General features: G+C 43.7%; 1 protein-coding gene across 2 annotated transcripts in view; it reads left to right on the top strand.

Moving 5' to 3' along the window:
* AUTS2 (activator of transcription and developmental regulator AUTS2) overlaps positions 1-22,152 on the top strand; it is a 947,473-nt gene that overhangs the window by 852,485 nt on the left and 72,836 nt on the right. For both annotated transcript variants that reach the window (XM_065418421.1, XM_065418420.1), the window contains exon 6: positions 10,536-10,584. In XM_065418421.1, the coding sequence (XP_065274493.1) occupies positions 10,536-10,584 (49 nt within the window). The remainder of the gene's footprint in view (positions 1-10,535; positions 10,585-22,152) is intronic.

The raw sequence follows: 22,152 nt of genomic DNA, 5'->3' as shown, positions 1-22,152 counted from the left end.
GTATACAAGAGCTGTAATTTTGTTTGTGATAGCATTCATCTAGGTCGTTACTAGGGACAGGTTTATTTTGTAAAACATTACATTATCTTTGGGTTCTTACTCTTTGGGACATTATGCCATCAGATTAGCTGTGTGAAGCCATTTCTTTAAAAACACTGATAGCTCCATAAATTCTTTCCTCATACACCCCCCCCCCCGACACACACACACATCTCATATTCTCCAACAGATAAAATTATGTATATTTTCAAAGCATTATTAAGGACTTTATAGGGTATCATCACATTCACAATTCAGACACTGTAATGCTTTTTGAAAAGATAAGCCACTGAGAGGAACCATAAATGTTTCCAGTTTCCAACCGAATACCTAAGTGTTGGAATATCCAATTTTCACATGGCCAGGAAATAAACTGCACAGCCTTCCAGGTGAGAGAGAGCTTGCCATGAATGATTTAATACAATATAATTTGCCATAAATTTAAAATTCATTTGCACGTTGCTACAGAGACGGGTAGTTCTTGGGAACGACTGCACCGTTTGGAAGCAAAGCTGTCCATGTATTGCTCAAGTCCTCCTAACTAAGCTGTATTGGACCTAGATACCTCCAGGCATCTTTAAAACGGACCAAAAAATTCTGGGGTCAGTTCTGACACAAGTTCATTGGGTCTCATCAGATGGCTGTAGGCCACGGCTGCTGCAGAAACAGTGATAACCTTGTCAGAGACCAGAGATAGATTAAAGTAGAATTTGGGTAAGGTCCCACCAGGGCAAGGGATGGAAATGTCTTAAAACCTAGTCAATCCCGATTTTTATTCCATGGAAAGAATTGGTATAATTGAAAATCTATTTTTCTGAGACTGTAAGCCTGATCCAAAGCCCACTGAAGTCAGTGGAGTTTTTTTGTTGACTTCAGTGGGCTTTGGGTGAAGCCCTAAGATCTGATCCTTTCATTCTAAAGATTAAAGTGCACAAGCAGGAAAACTTGGACCCCACTATTTATCTACAGGACATGTATAATGAGCCCAGGCATGCCCACTGGGAGAGGAGAGGGTAATTCAGTCTTAGATTTTGTGTAGACTAAGATTACAGGTCTGACTAACACATTTGAAAAATCTTGTGTAGACAAGGCACATTGGCTAAAGAAAAGGGGGGAGGGATAGCTCAGTGGTTTGAGCATTGGCCTGCTAAACCCAGGCTTGTGAGTTCAATCCTTGAGGGGGCCACTTAGGGATCTGCAGCAAAATCAGTACTTGGTCCTGCTAGTGAAGGCAGGGGGCTGGACTCAATGACCTTTCAGGGTCCCTTCCAGCTCTAGGAGATAGGTATATCTCCATATATTTAAAAGTATAAACTGCCTTGTCCACAACAGAGCGTTCAAATATGTTAGCTAACTAGGGTGACCAGACAGCAAATGTGAAAAATCAGGGGGGTGGGGTAATAGGAGCCTATATAAGAAAAAGACCCCAAAATTGGGATTGTCCCTATAAAATCAAACTTGCTTTAATTTTATACCTTTAATCCTAGACCAGGCCTTACTGTCCATGCAGTCCTTGCATATTTTGCTTATAGTGCTTACAAAAGCTCTGTTTATATTATTTTTGTAATGGGGACTCCTGTCTACTAAGAATTGGACTCAGGCCACCAACTTATTTTATTTAGGTCATGAAAGAGCCATTAGATAGTAATGACTTTCAGTCACTGTCCATCTCAGCTGGACTTAACCAAGTAGCTAGAAGTGAAATCTTCTGCATCCCATTACCAGTAAGAGGTCATGTAATCCATTCCATCGCTAATGCAAGATTGTTATTTACAATACATGTATATCAAGAGCTTCAAAAAGTTGTACAATACTGAGGGCCAGATTCTGTTCACAGTTATAGTGGAGTAACTCTGGTAGTATACCAGATCAGACTCAGATCAGAATTTGACCATGAGACTGATTCTATCCTGAAGAATTAGAATTTCTATCACAGTTTGACTAAATAACACCCTCTGTTTAACAGCCATGTAATAATCACCCTGCTATATTTATAACCACTGTGTTTATATGGGGCTGTCATTGTGAACACATTATTATTATTACTATTAGTACTGTTTGTATCGTTGTTGTGCACATTCCCACTTAGTTGTCCCAGCGGAAACCACTGTAGTGCATGCAACTGTACCTGAAATATGAATTCTGGGGAAATGCACAAAATAATGGGGAAAAAATTCATCTTTCAGGGATCATACAGTAGAACCCTCAGGAACGGAGTGATATCTGCATAAAATCCTATAACCATATATCAGAAACAAGTAGTTGACATAGCACTGCTAGCTTGCATGGCTTAGTCCCTCTCTACATTTTTACGTTGCAGCTTTTAGGAATCAACAGCTTTATTCATCTATCCAAATGTTCCCCTGGGGCACTGTCCAAAGCCCATTGGTACGAATGGCAACCTTGCCACTGACTTCGATAGGCTTTGGATCAGGCCCCAAAATTCTTAGGCCCGCTTGAGTCTGACAAAGAGTGGCAGAAGGAGGACAAGGAGTCTTCCCTGCCTTCAACTGCCCCCTGTGGGGGAACCAGCCGCAGTCAGTGTGGAGAACATAGGCCCAAGGAGAGGGGCAGAATGAGACCAGGGCCATGACCCTGCTAACTCCACACATCAGCTAACAGAGCTGAGTCCATCAGAATTCCTCCCAGGCTCCTGCTGTTGCTGCTCTGTACCCCCACATCCACTTAAACTGCAGTCTGGACCTTTAAAATGTAGACTTGCTGGGCATGGGCATGGAAAACTGGTTGATCCTGAGAAGCCACTGGAGTCCATCATGCTGCTGTTCCCCATATTCCTCACAAGTTATTGCCTTATTGTGTCTATATAATCTTCAGATTAGACTCCCAATGAAGAAATGTTATGATCTCATTGCAGAAGTCCTAATATAGCTAGACATTGTACTTGGATACATACTGTTCATATGCACTACTAGTTTTTAGCATAGTAATGAACCTACTCAGAAATCAGTGGCAAAATTCCCATGGCTAAATCCGACCTGCCCTTGCATGGGTGTGTATTGGGAAGGTGCATATATATAACCCTCCCTCCCCTCCCCTTCAACATACATGAGTAGGAGGCAGATATAATTTACTTCCCAGCGCCCGCTCAGCCTGCTTTCTGTGCCGACCATCCCTAGATGGTAAAGGCGTAGCCAGGGATGCTAGCTAGAGCAGTGGCTCTCAACCAGAGGTACCTGTACCCCGGGGGTACTTAGAGGTCTTCCATGGGGAACATCAACTCATCTAGATATTTGCCTAGTTTTACAACAGGCTACGTACAAAGCACTAGTGAAGTCAGTACAAACTAAAATTTCATACAATGACTTGTTTATACTGCTCTATATACTATACACTGAAATGTAAGTATATTATTTATATTTCAATTGATTTATTTTATAATTGTATGGTAAAAATGACAACATAAGCAATTTTTCAGTAATGGACTGTGACACTTTTGTACTTTTATGTCTGATTTTGTAAGCAAGTAGGTTTTTAAGTGAGGTGGGACTTGGGGGTACGCAGGACAAATCAGACTCCTGGAAGGGGTACAGTAGTCTGGAAAGGTTGAGAAGCACTGAGCTAGAGAACTCCCCACGGTAGCTGTGAAACATTGATAAATACCTCTCAGCATCTCCACTTCTTCCCATCTCCAGCTCAGCTAACTTTGTAGGAGGCTTAACCACTACTGTGTAGTTTGAGTGAATTATTACAGATGTAATTATAATAATGTATATTTGTTTTTATTTTTGCCATGGATCTTCCCAAGTGTCTGGGAGAGGGTGGGTGTACAGTGGCTAGATTAATAAATATAGTGCCTGGTGGTGCTAACAGTTGGTGTTGGAACTCAAATAGCAGAAGTCTATGCAAAAACAAAAGAATCACTGCAAGGTCTGCTTAATCTCAAAGACCAAAGTGTCTCAGTTTAGTCACCCAAAATCGAGGCACTCACAATTTGTCAACACTTCAGAATTCTGGGTGTAATTTTTAAAACCAATGACATATTTCTCCTAGGGGATAAAAATGTCTAATTCTTTATACAATAATAATGTGTTCGGTATGTTGGTGCATGTATGGTATTAGGTAATATACAGTGCAATTTCTAGCATCTTTTCTTGTGCAGGTTTTCAAACGTTTTACCAATTGACATTTACTTTCATCTGCAATCTTAACTGTAGTGGGTATAACCCACAAATGGGCTCACTTCACCTACCCCTGAAATGTAGCCAGCTGTGGAGTTGAATGTGGCTTCTGTTTAGCAGCTGGCAGCAATACTACACAACAGTTTAGGACTGGCAGTGTCAAATACCTTTTCCTTGTTGAAATTAATGGAGTGCTTTAGACAGTAAGGCAAAACTGGAGCTCAAGTTTGAATTTTGCCAGGATAGGAGGAATAAGATTCCTACATTTGCTAAAAGTGCCATGGGATCTTTAAGGAGCAGAAGTGATCAGGGCCTTGGTTTTATAACTCCACTGAAGCAGCATGCACAGATGTTTAGCTCTGTTCATGTGCTGTGCCTCACATGAAGTGGAAAATCAAGAGCTGTTATGTGAGCATCTACCTGTCCTTGCAACTCTCCTCTGGCGTTTGAGCCCTGTAGTCGGAACATCCATCCGTATATCATACTCTCAGGTATCAGATCCAGCTTCACTTACTCCAGAAACATAGTCACCCTGGCACCAGCTATGCACCTGCCCCCAGTGTTGAGAAAGCCACCTATGGGAGCTGCTTCTCAACAGCTACACGATAGTACAAAGCATTAGGTAGGTAAGTGCAGGAGTCAGGATGGTGGTGGGCAGTTGAGCAGGGGCGGTCAGGCTGCTGTGTAGTAGGACAGGGCAGGACCAGGGTTGGAGGGGGGCAGGTGCGTTTAACCCTAGTGGGACAGCACAGGGTAGGAGAGATTGGAGGCACAGGGAGGACGGGCTCGGGCGCAGTGGGGCAGAGCTCGGAGAGGTCAGGGTCAGGCTTGGGCGCAGTGGGGCAGAGCTCGGAGAGGTCAGGCTGGGGCGCAGGCGGCCAGGCACAGATGCCCCGGCCAGGGCTGGATGTCGGGCTGGTGGCGGAGCAGGAGGGAGCACGGCGGGGAAGGCGGGCGGGCGGGCGGGAGGGAGGGGAGGAGCAGAGGCCGGGTGGGAAGTCCCTCTCGGAAGGCGGCGGAGTCTCTCAATGTGGAGCGCTCCTGGCTAGACACGGCGAGGGGGGGCGAGCCCGTGCGCCTGGGCGGCCGCTGCAGCGCGCTGGGGCGGCACTAGGAGAGGTTCCTATGCGGCCGCTCGCCGGGAGCCCTTCGGCGGGAGCTCGGGGGGCGCTCGGGCGCCTTCTTTTGTGGGCGCAGCGCCTGGGGCTCGCAGCCTCTCCGGCGGGGCTCGCGTCCGGCTCCGGATTACCGGGTGTAGAGCCGCGTGGCGGGGAAGGAGCGTCGGGCTGGGCGGAGGTCACCCCCCTGAGCCGCTGTTTCCAATGGAATTCACTTGAACCTGGCGGCCGGAGAGCGAGGCGCGGGGGGACCGGGGGAGCCGCTTTGTCTCCGAAGAGGGGGGCACGAATCCAAAGACTTTAAAAAAAAATAAAGACCCGCGCGCCCCCGTCTGCCCCCAGCCGCCGCTGGAGCCCCCGCGCTGCTCCCCAGGCCAGGGAGGTGTGTGTGAGTCCGGGGTGGGGGAGCGCCTGGGATCCGGAGCTTCTCCGAGCCGCTCGTCTCTGGGGCACCGGGCGCGGGTTGGAGCGCTGCCCCCCGGCTTGCTGCTGCTGCACATGGTTTTCTTTGTCCTGCTGCCGCTGCTGCTTGATTAGCTTTCCGCGGCCGCCGCTTTCCCCGCACCCGCTGACACCCACCCACCTCCTCTCTCTCTCCTCCCTGGGAACCATCTTGCCGGGAGAGGGGGGCTCTTCTGCGCTCTTCTCTCGCTCTCCAGCAAGGATGGCTGGCTGCGTGGTTTGGGTTCCCCGCCTGGAAGGAATTGGCCTTTGAAGGATTAGTTTGGGTGTCGCTTGGAGACTTTTTTTTGTTTTTTTTTTGTTTTTTAAAAAGCCCAGTTGGATCGGAGTTCGCTGGAGACTGGAGCACGCGCGTTCACACACACGCACCAAAAATGAACTTAGGGCTGTCAGTAGCGCTTTACCCTTTGCGATCAGGTAAATGCCCCCTCCCTCCCCCACTTTGCATCTTCCACTCTCCGCTGGAGGGTTGGACCTGGTTGAGACCTGACAGCCTGGGGGGAGGTTGCACCGGTTCGAAGCCTGTTTTAATGGCGAAGTGTTTTGCCCGCACTTGGTGGTGTTGGGGGTTTATTGATCCCCTTTCTTTGGGTGGAGAGGGGTGTGTGGAGAAGGGGGGGGGATGTTCTCTGTGTGGTTAGAGGGGGTCCTCTGTCCGCAATCACCATCTCTGTTCCGACCCCACCCTCCCAGCAGGATGTGGGACCCTCTGGGACAGGACTCGGGATGGCTGGGCAGTTCAAGCATGTGCAATTTTAGATTCGCCCCAGTCTGGATCCTGTTCTTAACAAACATGGTTTTTTCCCCCCAAAGCCGAACTGGCACAAGTTGACGGAAGGGGCGCGTGGATCCCCTTCATATCCCCTTTGCCTCGGGGATCCCTGCTTTGGGCTTCTTCATGCTGCTTGGCACAGGACTGTTGGGACGCGCCCGGCACGGCAAGCGGCCTGGGTGGGTGGTTTGCACTTGGGCTGGATTTGGGGTTGCTGCTCCCTAGGTCCAGACCTGGAGGGGGGGGGGGGGACTGTTGACAGGTCTGTGGTTCCTGGGTGTTTCTCAGCCTTATTTGTTCTAAAGCCTTTGGCTCATTCCCTCACTGTTGACATTTGATGGAGTTAGTGTGTGTGTGAGAGAGAGAAGGTGATCGGAGGAGGAGGAATTGGGGGGAAGGTGCCCCAAGTTCTGGGGACTACCGCTGGGAATAGATCGCACCGTGGGCTGGGGGGGGTGAACGGAAAGGCTCCCTCTGAACATAAGAGTGAGGGGGCTTCGCTGCCCAAGTTGGGGCTGCAGCTCCGTTTCCACGCACCTAGCTAACGGGCTTTGTAGGCAGGGGGAGAAAACGGCAAAGGCGTCCTCGCGCTATGGAGGAGCGAGCTGATGCGAAGCAGCCTCGGCCCGTGGATGTAACCCCCGGGGGGCGGACAGGTGCGCGGGGTGCGAGGTTGGAAAGTATCGCGTGTAAGAGTTGGTGTCTTTGCAAGTGCTTAAAACCAGCCTCTGTGCTAAGAAGGCGCCCAGCCTCTCTGTCTGGACAGGACATGGTGTAGGAATACATCCCCTTGAATGAAAGTCAATTCCGAGATGCGGGTAGAAGATTATTCTTTAGGTCTTTTTTTTTTTGGCCCAGAGATTGCTGGCTTCTGTCATTCGTGTTGTAGGACTAAGCTGTGCTTGGGAACTGAAATAAGCAAAGTACAAAGAGGGCGGTTTATAATCAGCTTCAGCATCGTTTCTCCCACTATCCAAGACAGGCTAGAGGATGATGGTGAAAAGAAAAAAGACGTTTTACTAGCATAGTGCATGTTCTATATACAGTCTCACACGGGTTTCCAGAAATGTGATGACACCTCCAGATACGGTGTCTGTCCATTAGCGACTCGGATAGGACTCGAACAGTGGAAATCATCTGGATGGTAGTGAACGAACACACATTTTCTCATGTCTCCTGGAAAGGAAATGTCTCCAATATCCCAGTCAGTCTCCATTTCTTAAAAAATCCAGGTCTGACAACATACTTCCCCAAATCATCAGCCACAAAGTAAAAACACTATCGTTTGCTGCCAATAGATTTTCATTGTTGACGTGCAAGAGATTTTAAGTCAAGAACACTTACAGGCATTGTATTTTAGTGAATTTTTAGCGTTCCTATTGAATGCTTTTTGAAAATGTTTTGTTTTTGTTAGGTATAGGTGCCACTTGATTGGGCTGATTACTAATTGTAAAGAAAGTAATAATTGTATAGGAATTAATTAATTATTGGACCATGTTTGGTGACAATGATTTTTCTTTTTTACTATTAGTTGTGTACTTTGCTGTTAACCTTAATGAAGCTTCATATTTAAAAACAAAGTTCTAACTTGCTGTTCGAGCTAACCAGGTGCTTACTGACCATTTGCATGGTAACACATGCGGTGCTGATGGGTTTTTCTTTTTCTTTTCTTTTTTAAGTTGGTACTGTCAGATTCAACAATGCAGTTAATAAGGCAAAAGAGGTATTCACTTTCCAGCAACCTCTGTCTTTGTAAAATTGTCTTTAATTTATTGTATAGCCGTGCTAATAATCACATCCCTAATTTGGGTTGAGGTGTAAAGGTTGTTCATGCAGAATGTATTATGTACCACATTAGGTCTAACAAATGTCACAGACAGACTTCGAAGCGGTGTTTCTTGTGTTTTGCAATGGACCGGAAAAAATTGTCACCTGGATATTCTGAGCTTGAGAAAAAGTCTTTTTTTTTTTTTCACCAAAAGATCAAGCTTTAAAAAAATATTTCCCTCTTTTTCCATTGTTGGAGGGGGGGGGGGCGGGAAGTAATTAGGAAGCACGCACATTTTCTAGGCTATTTCTTTTTGAAATGCTGTAATAAAAGAATTTCATAAGCTATAAGCAATTTTTTACAATAAAAGTAGTTCAGGCTTGATTTTTTTCAAAAGCAGGATGATTTGGGAAGAACTTGACTTTTAAGAGGAAACTGAATTTAGAAAGGCAGTTGTGGATGAAATCCAGCCTGAAAGGCTATTGTTTTTAATCAAAGAACAGGATGATTGGCACGTTTATGAAAGCATGGAGAAATCTCCTAATTTGTTGGAATAATGTCCAACTGTTCTTTAAAACACATGGCTTCCTTGATCTTTTCAATTTGTACTTTATTCCCATATTTTCATTAATTTAAAGAAGAGCATCACTGGATAATAAATCCAGTGTTTACAAGGTATTTAATCAGAAAGAAGTATCCTAGCTTAGCTTTTAAATAATACATACAATACTAATCTGGCAAAATCCATTTAGAATTGGGAGCAAATCGAGCAATTTTTAATAAAGAAGAATATAAAAAAGATGCTTTAACTTGATGTTAAATTAATGTATACTTGCATGTGTTATTATATTATAATACATTGTATATAGACTGATTTGTGTGTGTGTGTATATCTCTGTATAGATCTCTCTCTATATACCTATATATATATATCAGTTTATATAAAATGTATTGTGTAATATAATATATGTCTAGTCAATTTATTTTGCTAGACACAACCTCAGAAATGACCTCCTGATTTAAGTATATATGTATAATTATTTGCTTTCTAAGTACAAGATGTTTTTAAGCTTTGTTCACTGAATGCAAATGGAAAACAATGCTGTCTCAGAGCCAAACACCAAGAAACTAAAAATATTTTACACATTTTGCAATCTGTATTTTCCCCATGCCCATAATAGAATATTTTGTTAATAAGCACATTTAATTGTATAAAATGTCAAAAAGCTGATTATCCCAAAATAATGTTGTATCTGAAATATGGTTAAATTTTAATAGACTTATTTTGTGTAGGTTTTGTAAATTCAGATATGGTATAGATTTAGGCTTTACGGGTGTGTATGTATACAGGTATATACCCACATATGTACACACATGCACAACAGACACATAGACTTGAACTTTTACATTTTAGGGAAGTAAGTTGTTGGTCAGCAGAACCTTTATAGGGATATTTTCCCTTGGCTGACTCTTTAACATTTAGTCCTTGGAACAGAGGTGCACAGTTGTTTTACATGAAATTTAAATAAGGTTTCCGTTTTATTGATAAAAAAATTAGTCAGCCTACTGATGGGAAAATTGTAGCAATAATTCAGAAATGGGTATTTTTTCAGAAAAAGCAAAGAGAAAGCTGGTCTGATGGAAAAATACAAACTAGTTATCAGGTTATGCAGAGTGAGTAGTGTCCAGATTATTTTGACCAAAGTGAGTCCAATGCTGAGCTATTTCTGTTAAACATTAATAAGGTCTTGTTTAATAAACAGCACATTATAGCAATTCAGACAAATACTGGCCTAAGTCTGAAATGCTAAATACACTGGGTCTTAAAAGAAGAATTTTTAAAAAGAAAGAAACGCGCAGAACTGCAAATACATGAGACTGGAATGAGTAATTCAAAATTATGGTATCTGTCCTAGGCTGCAAAATCATTGTCAGAACATGTTGGGTTGCCTTATGTATCATAGTACAAAAATATATTTTGTGTGCAGCTAATATGTTGAATAAGGAATCATTTTTTAATTTATTAACTAGAATCTTTCCAAATAAATATCTGCACTGCAGGACAGTGAAACACAGCCAAATAGCACCATCTTATGGATGCTTTTTCTGGAGCTGCAGCTTTCATCAGCTTTCTTGTTTTGTCAACCTGTTTTTGGTTTTTCTAAGGTATATAAATATACATACACATATTTTAATAATATATATAATATGTACCTTCTTTTTCATTGGTATTTCAGGCATCTGATGCCAGCTCTGAAAAACTATTCAACACTGTTACAAATAAAGGTAAGACTGCAATCCCCACCATAAGCATATATATTTTTCTACATGCATTTCTTTTCATGGCAATTTCAATTTGAGATAAAATGTAACTTGTTGTGCAGGAATGTAGCAATCAGCTTGCTAGTGCTTTTTATGTTTCCCTTGGTTTCAGACATGTTCTATATGCTTCATAATTGCTTTGCTAAAGCAATATAAAATAAAGACTTTAAATAATGCATTGCCTGCCCGGTCAGAATTAATTTAAATAACAATATTAGGGAATAGTTTATTTTACAAATGGCTTTAATTTAAGCTCATTTAAATAACTGTAACAGTTTTCAAAATGTTTTAGCATGATTGTTACTCATCAGCTACATGATAGACATGGAATTATGAATAGCCAATTTGTACTGCTGACAGTAATAACCAGCCAGCATTTAGTATTCACAGGATAATAGTAATAAACCATGGCTTGCTGTGCCGTATGCTTTCTGTAAAGTTAATAAACAATATAGAGGGCCACATTTAAATATGCAATATCCCATTCATATCTCCCAAACAGCAATATAAAGAGAGAGTGGCTAATGATTTAACAGTACATTAAAGGCATACTTGCCTTAAATCAGTGTCAGTGGGCTTCTGTGCAGTGCTTATTTGAAGCAGCATTGTTGAAAATAATGTGGGGGCGCTTTTCTTCTTGAGGGCAGGGTGGGGAGAGAGTCTTGAATCACTAGCTGTGCCAAGGTGTATAATTCAAAGGCTTTAAATTACATAAAATCTATTTGATCTTTTCTCTCAACCCCTCTCCCCCCATAACACCTGTTTAGTGGCAGTGCATGATAATTGCTTAGTAAGAAGGTGTGTGCTTTCAGCTCTAATCTCATACAGTCTTAAATTATAATTTCATTGGAGCACTGGAGCAAGGTTTGAGTAGAAAATATAGGCTTGATTAAATTGAAATTTAAGCCTTTTCTGTTGTCTAGGTGAATAATTTGGATGGTGACTTATACTGTGTGTTTCTCACATAGAGCTTTTTTGGTTTGGTTGGTTGGTTGGTTTTTTGTTTTGGTTTGTCCTATTGGATCATTTTTAAATGTGAAAAATGCCACATCCTGCCAATTTCTGTACCTTTTGATTCCATGGAGCTGCGGGGGGTGTAGCTGAGAGCATTAAGCAGCCCCTTATATTTGGGATTCCCATGCTGATACAGAACAGGAGTACTTGTGGCACCTTAGAGACTAATAAATTTGTTAGTCTCTAAGTACACTCTAAGCCACAAGTACTCCTGTTCTTTTTGCGGATACAGACTAACACGGCTGCTACTCTGAAACCTGTCATGCTGATACACTACTTCTGAAATTACTTTGATGAATATTGAATTATATCTATTTTTAATTGCCTTATGGATCGGTATTCCTGTTTTATGTATTAACATCCTTTTGAAGGACAATCTGAAGGGGTTGGGTTTTTTTGGTCGAAATAGGTTATCCAACTTGGCAAACTTATATTAGCTATTCTATTTAAATTTGAATTTACAGCCATCCTTCCTCCTCCCTGGAAAAATAGGTCACCAACAAAAAACAAAAAGGAAGACTTGTGTGTTCTGGGACCCCAGACCCCCAAACTACATGTGACTGCACCTTTATTTTGCTAATTTGCTGTAAAGAGCTTTGGAATTTGAGTAGTCCTTTCTTGGGACTGAGCCAGAATAGAATAGAAGCCAATCCAGTGAATCAACATTCCTGACTGATAGCCTGTAACTAGGCTGAAGGGATCTCTTCAATTGAAGGATGAAAAGTGATTGATGAAGACTAGGCCCCTGTTCCTCTTCCTTTCGTTTTCTTTTTAGAATCAAACACATTGCCCACATTCTTATTTTTGTTTACTTACCCAGTTTGATTTGTGGCATCTATTAGGTTGTGAATAACCATGCTTGACAGGGAGCCTTTTCTTCTGAGGTACTTTTCTTTGGTGATTTAGTTCCCTTGAAAGGATTAGGGTTTCTTTGTGTAGCCTAAAATCAACATAGGCTTTTCGAAGCTTTGCTTGGGAAACCATACACAAATAAGCTTTTTAGTTGATGGTAGATTATTCCTTTGCCCCCTTATTTCCATCAAAATGGCATCTTTCTTTTCTTCTCCTGAGTTTCCCCTTCAAGCCATATGCTAATTCCTGTTGGCAACATGAATGACAAGGGGGAGAATCAGTGCAAATCCAGGTGCTGAAAAACTAGGCTGACTGGTTTCATTTTGTTTTGGGTGGGTTTTCCCTCCCCCCCCCCCCCCCCCCCCACCTGGGAGAAAGAGATTAAGGGGAAGAGGATGGAAAAAGCATAGGGGACAGTTTGTTAAAGGGATTAACATTCAAACTGCTAAATATCAGGAAAACAATCTCAAAAAGATCCACTGTTTAGAGATAATGTCAATAATTGCTTCTAGACAGGTGCAGGGATTCTCATTATGGGCTGTGGTTTGTTGTTAGTCTGTCCTCTGAGTGTCTGCTGGATGGATGGTTGACTAGGCTGTCAAAGAACTGTCAGTTTGATGCATTTCAAGTTCAAGTTCTCTTTTTTGCAAAGTGGGCTGTTTGCTTTAAAGCCAGCTCTTCCCCTGTTTTGTCCAGTGTGCCTTTTGCCAGAAGCAATAAAAATCAGTCTAAGAAAGGTCAAATTTGCATTTGGTAAACCGCAACGAAAATCTTCAAAGCCCCTGGCTGATTGAACAATCTGACAAGGTATGGCAAACTGACAAGCATACATCCCTGGCCTGCCTCTCAAATATCCCTCAAAGTTATCTACCTGCCACACAAATGTGGTGTTCTCTCACTTTTATTGTTTTATAATTATTTGCGTCAGGAACAAAAGATTGTGAAACTGATACTACAGAAAAAGTTGTTTGCACAAAAGGAATGACTCCCACTGCATTTTAATTATTAATTGGTGGTGTCCTTCATTTTGGGTCTTTGTCATATACTGTATTCCTTTTATTATCATGTGGTTAGTTATTGTATTGCAGTAGCACCCAGAGGCCCTTGTGCTAGTCTCTGTACAGACACACAGCAAGACACAGTCCCTGCTGCAAAAAGCTTAGGGCAAATTTTTCAAGCCACTTAGGCCTGGTCTACACTACGACTTTAATTCGGATTTAGCTGCTTTAATTCGAATTAACGCTTGACCCGTCCACACAACGAAGCCATTTAATTCGAATTAAAGAGCCCTTTAATTTGATTTCTGTACTCCTCCTCGACGAGAGGAGTAGCGTCAAAATCGGTATTGTTAATCCGAATTAAGGTTAGTGTGGCCGCAATTCGATGTTATTGGCAATTCAATGTTATTGGCTACCCACAGTGCAACGCTCTGGAAATCGATGCTACTACGGTAGCTTGGACGCACACCACCGAATTAATGGTGCCTAGTGTGGCCGAATACATTCGAATTTATAAAATCGGTTTCCTAAATTCGAATTATATAAATTCGGATTAATCCCGTAGTGTAGACATACCCTTAGAGGTTTAGTAATCTAAGTTCCATTGAAAGACACTGAAAATAGGACTTAAGCTCCTAGGTCCAGATCCTCAAAAGATATTTAGACCCTTCATTCGCTACTGAGGAGATAGATGCCTAAATACTTGCTGTTAAGTAACAGGTGCTTTTGAAAATGTTACTCACCATCTAAATAAACAAGACAGCCAAAGGGTAAAAGAAAGGAAGTACCATTTTAGAAATAGGAAACAGAGGTATAAAGAGATTAAATGATTTCCTCAAAGGCATACAAGAAGTCTGCGGTAAAGCTATGGCTTGAACTCAGATCTCCTGAGTCCTAGTCCAGTGCATTAACCATAAGACCTGCTTTTTCATTTGGGATTTGGCAGACTAAGAAGTATGTCCATGGTTATAGTGTGCTAGTGATATTTGATAGGTCTCCTAGTTGATTTCAATCAGTATGTCTGAGTATAAAAATCAATTGCAGGATATGCCCTTAGGTCAGTGGTCACCAACCGGTCGATCACGACCGACTGATCCATCCTAGAGGGTCTCCCAGTCGATCACGATCTCTGGCGGTGTAGTGGGGCTGCTGCTAAGGCAGACTCCTTGCCTACCCCACCCCCACGCCGCTCCCGGAAGCAGCCAGCACAGCCCCGCGGCCCCAGAGGCGGGGGGGCAGGTGTCTCCCTCCGCGCGCTGCTCCTGCCTGCATGCACCACCCCCGCAGCTCCCATTGGCTGGGAGAGCTGTGGGGGCAGTGCTTGCAGAGAGGGGCAACGCATGGAGCCACATGCCACCCCCCAGGGGCCTCAGGGGCACGTTGGCCCCTTCCAGGAGTGGAGTAGGGCCAGGATAGGCAGGGAGCCTGCCTTAGCCTCGCTGTGCCCGCCGTCGAATGGGAGCCGCTGGAGCCCCAACCCCTGAGCCCCCTCCTGGAGCCTGCTCCCTGAACCTGCCCCAAGCCCCACCCTGAGCCCCCTCTGAGCCAGAACTGCAAAACCCCTCCTGCACCCCAAACCCCAGCCCTGAGTCCCCTCCCAGAGCCAGCACCCCATATTCCCTCCTGTACCCCAACACTGTTTTCAAAGGACGTATCAACTTTCCTTTGAGGTCTGAAAGCATCAACATTAACATCATTAATCCTGGCCCAGGTACTGAATGTTGTTAACCAAATTCTGTAGTGTAATTTCCCAGAGTAATGAAGTTCCATTATCTTTTGATAACAGACACACTTCAAAGTCAGAGTTCTGGAGCAGACAATTTCTCCTACTGGCTCTGTATTCAGTGTATGTTAACCCCTCTCCCCAGAAAATAGCCTTTCCTGAAGGGGAAAACAAATGATTCTCAAACTGTCGAAGTTTTATTCTGTACACTCTACTGAAGTTTTCTTTGATCAGGAGCCCGGTTAGGCTGTTACAGCTTTTTATGTTCAAATTGTTTACAGGATGTTCATGTAAACTTTATGAATCCATCTGCCTTAATGCCAAAGCCAGCTGTCAGGGAAGTATTTAGTCTCTCAGCATGAAGTAGATAGATAGGTGTGGGTTACCAGTTGTCCCTGGTGGCTGAAATGCGGCTCATGGCAAGCTCTGGCTTTTTAGGTTGTTCTGGAGAGAGATTGTCCTCCAGAAAAACAGGCACATGTTCTTGTTTCTCGTGTATGTCTGTCTGTTTGGTACGTCATTTCTTTAAGAGCCCCTGCCACATCTGTTTTTGCAAACAAACAGGGAAGTGAAACAGACAAATATTTCTCTTCCCTGATCCAGTTCCCAGGCATTCCTATGGTGGAAGAGAGGTGCTTCTCTCTCCAGGAGAACCAACCTCACCCCATTTGCCGTATGGAGTGTAATTGGGATTCACCACTACATTCAAAAAGCACGCACACAATCTCAACATACCTAAGTATAGCAAAAAACCACCACCAATACCCCATACTGGGCAGGCAGATACCCCTGTCTCTGCCTTTTACCCTCTCTTCTCAGGAACCCAGAGCAACCCTCCCCAACCTACTCACCCACCCACCCACCACCTTCTCCTCCTTTTTTTGGCTGCCACCTTCACATCTCTGTATATCTACCAGTGGGTGGCGTGTGCATTCCCAGCCTACTACTTCTGTGCTATGTGTGTGGTGGCTCTGCTGCCCTTGGAAACTAACCAGTTGGTTGGCCAGAGAACCCCAGGAATTATTGAACTGCAAGAGCAGCTCCCTGCCTGGAAACATTTTCTTGTGCTTCTGAAAAGGGCTCACTCCCTAAATGGGACTGTGTGACCAAGGCATGTCTCCTAAGGAGAGTTTGTAAATTGGGTCTGTGGGCTTTGGGTCACAAAGGAGTCCTAATGCAGAATTGGAAGGTGAATTCACCTGGCAGGCCATATCCAGGACATTAAATGTTGCCATCCTGTCCATGAGAGGCTAGGCTGAAAATCACAAACCATTTGATGAGGTTTGCTGTTTTGAAGACCCCATGTTTCTTGTAATGAGGCAGTGCTGCCAACTGGACTAGGAGAAAGACTGCTTTGTTTCAGTGTAACTTCAGAGTTTAAAAAAAAAGTGTGGGGGGGATTTTTGTTTTGGGATTGCCTTTTGCTCTAATTTCTAGAAGAGAGAGTTAGTTATTTTGAGTTCTGAAGGCTTTATCTGAACAAGAAGCTTGTTGCATTCTGTTGCATCTGTACGGTTCGTATCCATCAGCATTAATACATTTTGCACTACTGAATGCAAGATGCATTGGCACAGCCAGCTGTTTACATGGTGAATTGTTCTGGTGCCCTTAGTGAAGGAGCGTAGGTCCCCCTCTACACCTGCATGCCATCCTCCCTCCTATGCTCAAATCACAGCCGCCTCCTCCTCTGTACTCTTTCCACTCTGTCCTCTCCCCATGCACAATTACACTGTGCCCTTTCCCCACAGCTAAAGTTCTAGAGGAGAGTTCTCCAGGGCAGGAGTGTGAGCGAGGGCTGCCAACTGTGGAAGAGACAGTAGCTATAATTAGCTATAATTTCTCAAATTAAGCTTTAAAAATACAATACAAGTAACTGTGAGCAATGATATTTTTTATTGGAGTGCCTAAAATTATTATTTGCAAATGTAATTTGAAGAGGCCTTGCCCATTTTTACTTACAGCGTAATAAAACTATCAGCTACTCCTTTTCTCTGAATTTCTGATCCTGTTCTTTTAAGAATGTATTTGAAACTGTTGATTTTAGCAAAGTCAAACTAATCCGGTATCAGTGAGCAAAACGGCAATATTTACTAAAGCATAATTTTATCTATTCTGGCTCCAGTATTTATTTTGTAGATTAAGCTCTATTTGATTTTCTCAGAAAGACTTATCAGCATTGCACTGCAAAATAAGAGAAACCACAAAAATCAAGTCAAAATAAGATTGAAAAATTCTTTGGGATAGAGTGTTTTGATTACAAAGATTTTGACTTGAACTACTTCTAGATTAGTGAAGTCCAACTTGGACTCTGGCATAAAATTTCATAAATGAAAAGGCCCGTTGACCTCCTGTATCTAGACTATTGTTAGTCACTCCACTGTAATAAACCGTTGTTTTCTCGGAAAATGTATGTTTATTTAACTAGGTCGCTTTTTGCTTCACAATCTGGATTCTATTCAGTCAGTTACCACTCCAATTAACTAACAATTATTTAACATTAACAGTAATTACAGACGCCAGTTAAGCGCCTACAGATGTCAACTGTTAGCTTTGTACCTAATCACTCAATGAAATGGAGAAAGTTCAACAAACATCAATTAGCCAAGCAATTAGTATGAGTTAGGAAAGAGCATGTTATCATGTGTGAGCTGATTCAATTTATTTTATTTTGTCAGTAAAACACACAGAGAGAGAGACAAGCAGCAATAAATTATTGAGATTAGATAAAGCTGTATTGTTTTGTTGTTTACCCAAGATTTTTCCCCCTCCTCTTTTATTTTCCTTATGTAAGTTAAATATACTTTACTATGCATTTGTTATCTTAACAAATATATTTCATTTCAATTGGAAAAGCACAACAATGTTCTTTTAAGACTACAGACTAGGGACTATGGGCCCAGATCCTCAAACGTATTTAGGCTCCTAACTAGTATTGAAATCAGTGGAAGTTAAGAGGCCAAATACCTTTGAAGACCAGGGCATATGAACCCGATTCTCTTCTCTCTTTCATCAGTTTTACACCCGCATAGCTGTCGACCTCAATGAAGTTACTCCTCTTTTACAAACTAGAGGAGAATTAGGGAACATATATAGCTGCAATGCATATGTGATTTAAGAAAATACTGAACAATATTAATTGATTTCCCCCACTGTATTTCCTTTAAATGTATTTATATTTTAAATGCTAGTACACCTCTACCCCGATATAACGCTGTCCTCGGGAGCCAAAAAATCTTGCTGCGTTATAGGTAAAACCACGTTATATCGAACTTGCTTTGATCTGCTGGAGCACGCAACCCCGGAGCACTGCTTTACCGTGTTATATCTGAATTTGTGTTATATCGGGTCGCGTTATATCGGGGTAGAGGTGTATGTGATTAAATCAGTTCATTTAGGTAAATTAGGGTTACCATACGTGCGGTTTTTCCCGGACATGTCCGGCTTTTCGGCAATCAAACCCCCGTCCGGGGGGAATTGCCAAAAAGCCGAACATGTCCGGGAAAATGCCGGCTGGGCACTTCCCCTCCCGCGGCTGCTCTGCTCCTCCCCTGACTCTTCGGCTCTGTTTAAGAGCCGAGCTGCCCGAGCGCTATGGGCTTCAGGCAGCCCCCTTGCCTCCGGACCCCAGCCGCCGGCCGGGCACTTCCCCTCCCGGGCTCCGGCGGCGCAGGGTCCGGAGGCATGGGGGCTGCCCGAAGCCGGTAGCGCTCGGGCAGCTCGGCTCTTAAACAGAGCCGAAGAGTCAGGGAAGGAGCAGAGCCTCCGGCCGCGGCGGCTCTGCTCCTCCCCTGACTCTTCGGCTCTGTTTAAGAGCCGAGTGCTACGGGCTTCGGGCAGCCCCCATGCCTCCGAACCCTGCGCCGCCGGAGCACGGGAGGGGAAGTGCCCGGCTGGGGGCGCAGGGTCCGGAGGCAAGGGGGCTGCCCGAAGCCCAAGCGCTACCGGCTTCACGGTTTGCCGGGCAGCCTCCAGACCCTGCGCCCCCGGCTGGGCGCTTCCCCTCCCGGGCTCCAGCTGCGCTGGGGAAGCGCCGGCTGGGGGCGCAGGGTCTGGGGGCTGCCCGGCAAACCGTGAAGCCGGTAGCGCTCGGGCAGCCCTTTTCGCGTGGCTGGGAGTGGGAGGGAGGAGGGGGCGGAGTTAGGGCGGGGAAGGGGCAGAATTGGGGCGGGGGTGGGGGTGGGAAATGGGCGGGGCCAGGGCCCCGTGGAGGGTCCTCTTTTTTTATTTGTTTAATATGGTAACCCTAGGTAAATAACCTGGACCCATCCAGCAATTTGCTGTGTAGATGGGTTCTGTGCTTTTTTTAGCCAACTCTTGAGACTTGGCCCCCTTCACGCCAGTGGAAGATCACTCTATTTGGCAGCCCAGTCTTCTCCTCCTGCAAGATATGCAATTGATCAGCTATTTGTCAGAGGCAAGGTGGGTGAGGTAATATCTTTTATTGGACAAGCTTCTGTTGGTGAAAGAGACACGCTTTCAAGTCTCCACAGAGCTCTTCTTCATCTGCCTTGCCTGTCTCATATCCTGGGACCAACACAGCTACAAACAACACTGCAAACAGCTATTTGTTACTGCTTAAGGAATAACACCTCCTCTAACTGCACTGCACAATTAGGCCTCCATACTGCAGATTTACTCTGTGTCCTGCTCAAAAGTACTGATTAGGAATGGACCCTAAATTAGCTTTATCTTTATTGTTTAGCTTGCGTCTAGTGACCAGCCTGACTCATTACTTAACAACCTAATTTACATTTTTTATCAAGTGCTCTACTTGATAATCGGGCTTTTGTCTGGTAACGATGTATTATAGGACTTTCTCCAAAGATCTCTTGAGAAACATTTATTGTCCTAATATGTTATACTTTTTTTATGCCTAACATATGAAGTATACTGTAAACCTAGCCATACGGATGAATCTAACCTTCCTTCTCAATGGACTCTGTGGATTTTAATATCCCTCCTAACTTAAAGCCTGATTTTGAGGCCCTTACTTGTGTTGTTTTATATTAAACTACCACCAGTTAAACAAAAAATAGATCCAGCATCACACTGGCCTACAGCTATAATGCAAAGTCTCGCAGCCCTGTGTAAAAATATACATTTAATGTCAGCAGATTTAGTGAGCAGTTACAAATACCTTCACAAGTTGTTCCAAAAACCAAAGCAAATTGGCTTTTTATTTCAGTTGTCAACTGTACTCCTGAACAGAAATGCTGTTTAGCCTTGTCACGGCACCAGCATATTTGTAATATGATTCTTCATGTAAAATAATCCCGTAGAGCACGACGGTACATATTCATTCAGGCTGCCCCATGGAAGTCAGTGGGATTATTCATGTTAACATGTCCCAAAGTGTGGGAAAAGGAGTGAAGGTAGCAAAGACATATCTCCCTATTGCTCTCCAGCATGTATGTCTACACTAGGAATGCTTTACCGGTGTAGGAATGCTGATATACTGTACTGGCAAAGTGCTCCCAGTATGGACACAGCTATACTGGTAAAACCACCCCCCATGAGCTATATCAGTAAAAGCATTGTTTTGCCAGTATAACTGCATCTACACACAGGCTACTGCTGCTATAGCTATATCGGTCAGGGATCACACCTCTTCTCACCCTGATCAACACAGCTATCCTGGCAGAAGTCTATAGTGCAGATCAGACCAGAGTCCCAGGGCTTGTCTAAGCTGTGTATTATGCTGCACTAGAGGTGTAAATTGTAGTGCTCACTAAGTGGCTCATGTGGATCCCGCTAGCATGCACTGAACGTTCCTAATGCACATTAACACAGTACTGTTTGAAACAGGACCACATTAACATGCACTAGTGAATTTTTAGTGCACGTCAGCGGGGTCCACACAGACAGTGAGTGACACCCTAGTGCTCACAAGAATTTATTCCCCTCTAGTGTGGACTAATGCATGTTGTAGATAAGCCCTCAGCTTTTGTTTGAAGAGAGAGGGGGAAAAGAAATAAGTCTCTAGATATTATGGTTGTGAAGAAACCCTTAAATGTGACGCATGTGTAGATGATGCAGCAATATTTGCCTAAGTGTGTGAAGAGTCTGAAACAAAGCTTCTGAGGTGTGAACAGCTCTATTTATTTCAGTGGGAGCTAACTCAGATACCAGTGATATCTTAAATGTCAAAATTGTTAACTATTTCACTGCTCATCAAGGCATGTAAGAAATGAGAGAAGGTTCATATTATAAAGACCTATACTAGCATGTCCCAAAGTATGCAGGGGATTGAAGGATTGAGTCCTTATTAAATATAGCTGAGTAAATGCTCCCTAATTTGTCCTTATTTAGGCCCCAGTTCAGCAAGGTATTTCAGTACATGCTTAATTTTAAGCACTTGTTAATGTTAAGCATCTGCATTAGTGCTTTGATGGATTAGAGTCCTAGTGACAAATCTTGAGAGGTGCTGAACACTTTCAACCTCTCATGAATCTCTCATTATTTAGTGAGATTGCACCTGAGTAACCGAAGGCAAAACTTGACTCAGGCCTGGTCTACATCTAAAAATTAGATCTACCTAGCTGCATCGCTCAGGGCTGTGAGAAATTTCACACCCTGTGTGACGTAGTTAGGTCGAGCTAGCTGTCACTTTAGATGCTGCTAGGTGAACAGAAGAATTCTTCCAACGACCTAGCTACCATTTCTTGGAAAGGTGGATTACCTACATTGATAGAAAAACCCCTTCCATCCATATAGGATGTCACACTACAGTGCGACAGCTGCAGTGCTGTTGCAGCCACTGTAGCATAGATATATCCTCAATATCAGGCTGCATGTGAAATTTATTTGCTGGAACAAACTGTTTTCTAAGCTAGATTTGACTAGTAACACTCTGCGTGTTTGTCAGGAGCACACAGAGGAATGCATCAAGTGGTGAGTGATTGTGTTTGTGAAAGGGGTGTTGTACACGGCTCAACAAGCTGTTTA

This window comes from Emys orbicularis, chromosome 17 (assembly GCF_028017835.1).
Source record: "Emys orbicularis isolate rEmyOrb1 chromosome 17, rEmyOrb1.hap1, whole genome shotgun sequence".
Classification (NCBI taxonomy): domain Eukaryota; kingdom Metazoa; phylum Chordata; order Testudines; family Emydidae; genus Emys; species Emys orbicularis.
This window is presented reverse-complemented; position numbering and strand designations above follow the sequence as displayed.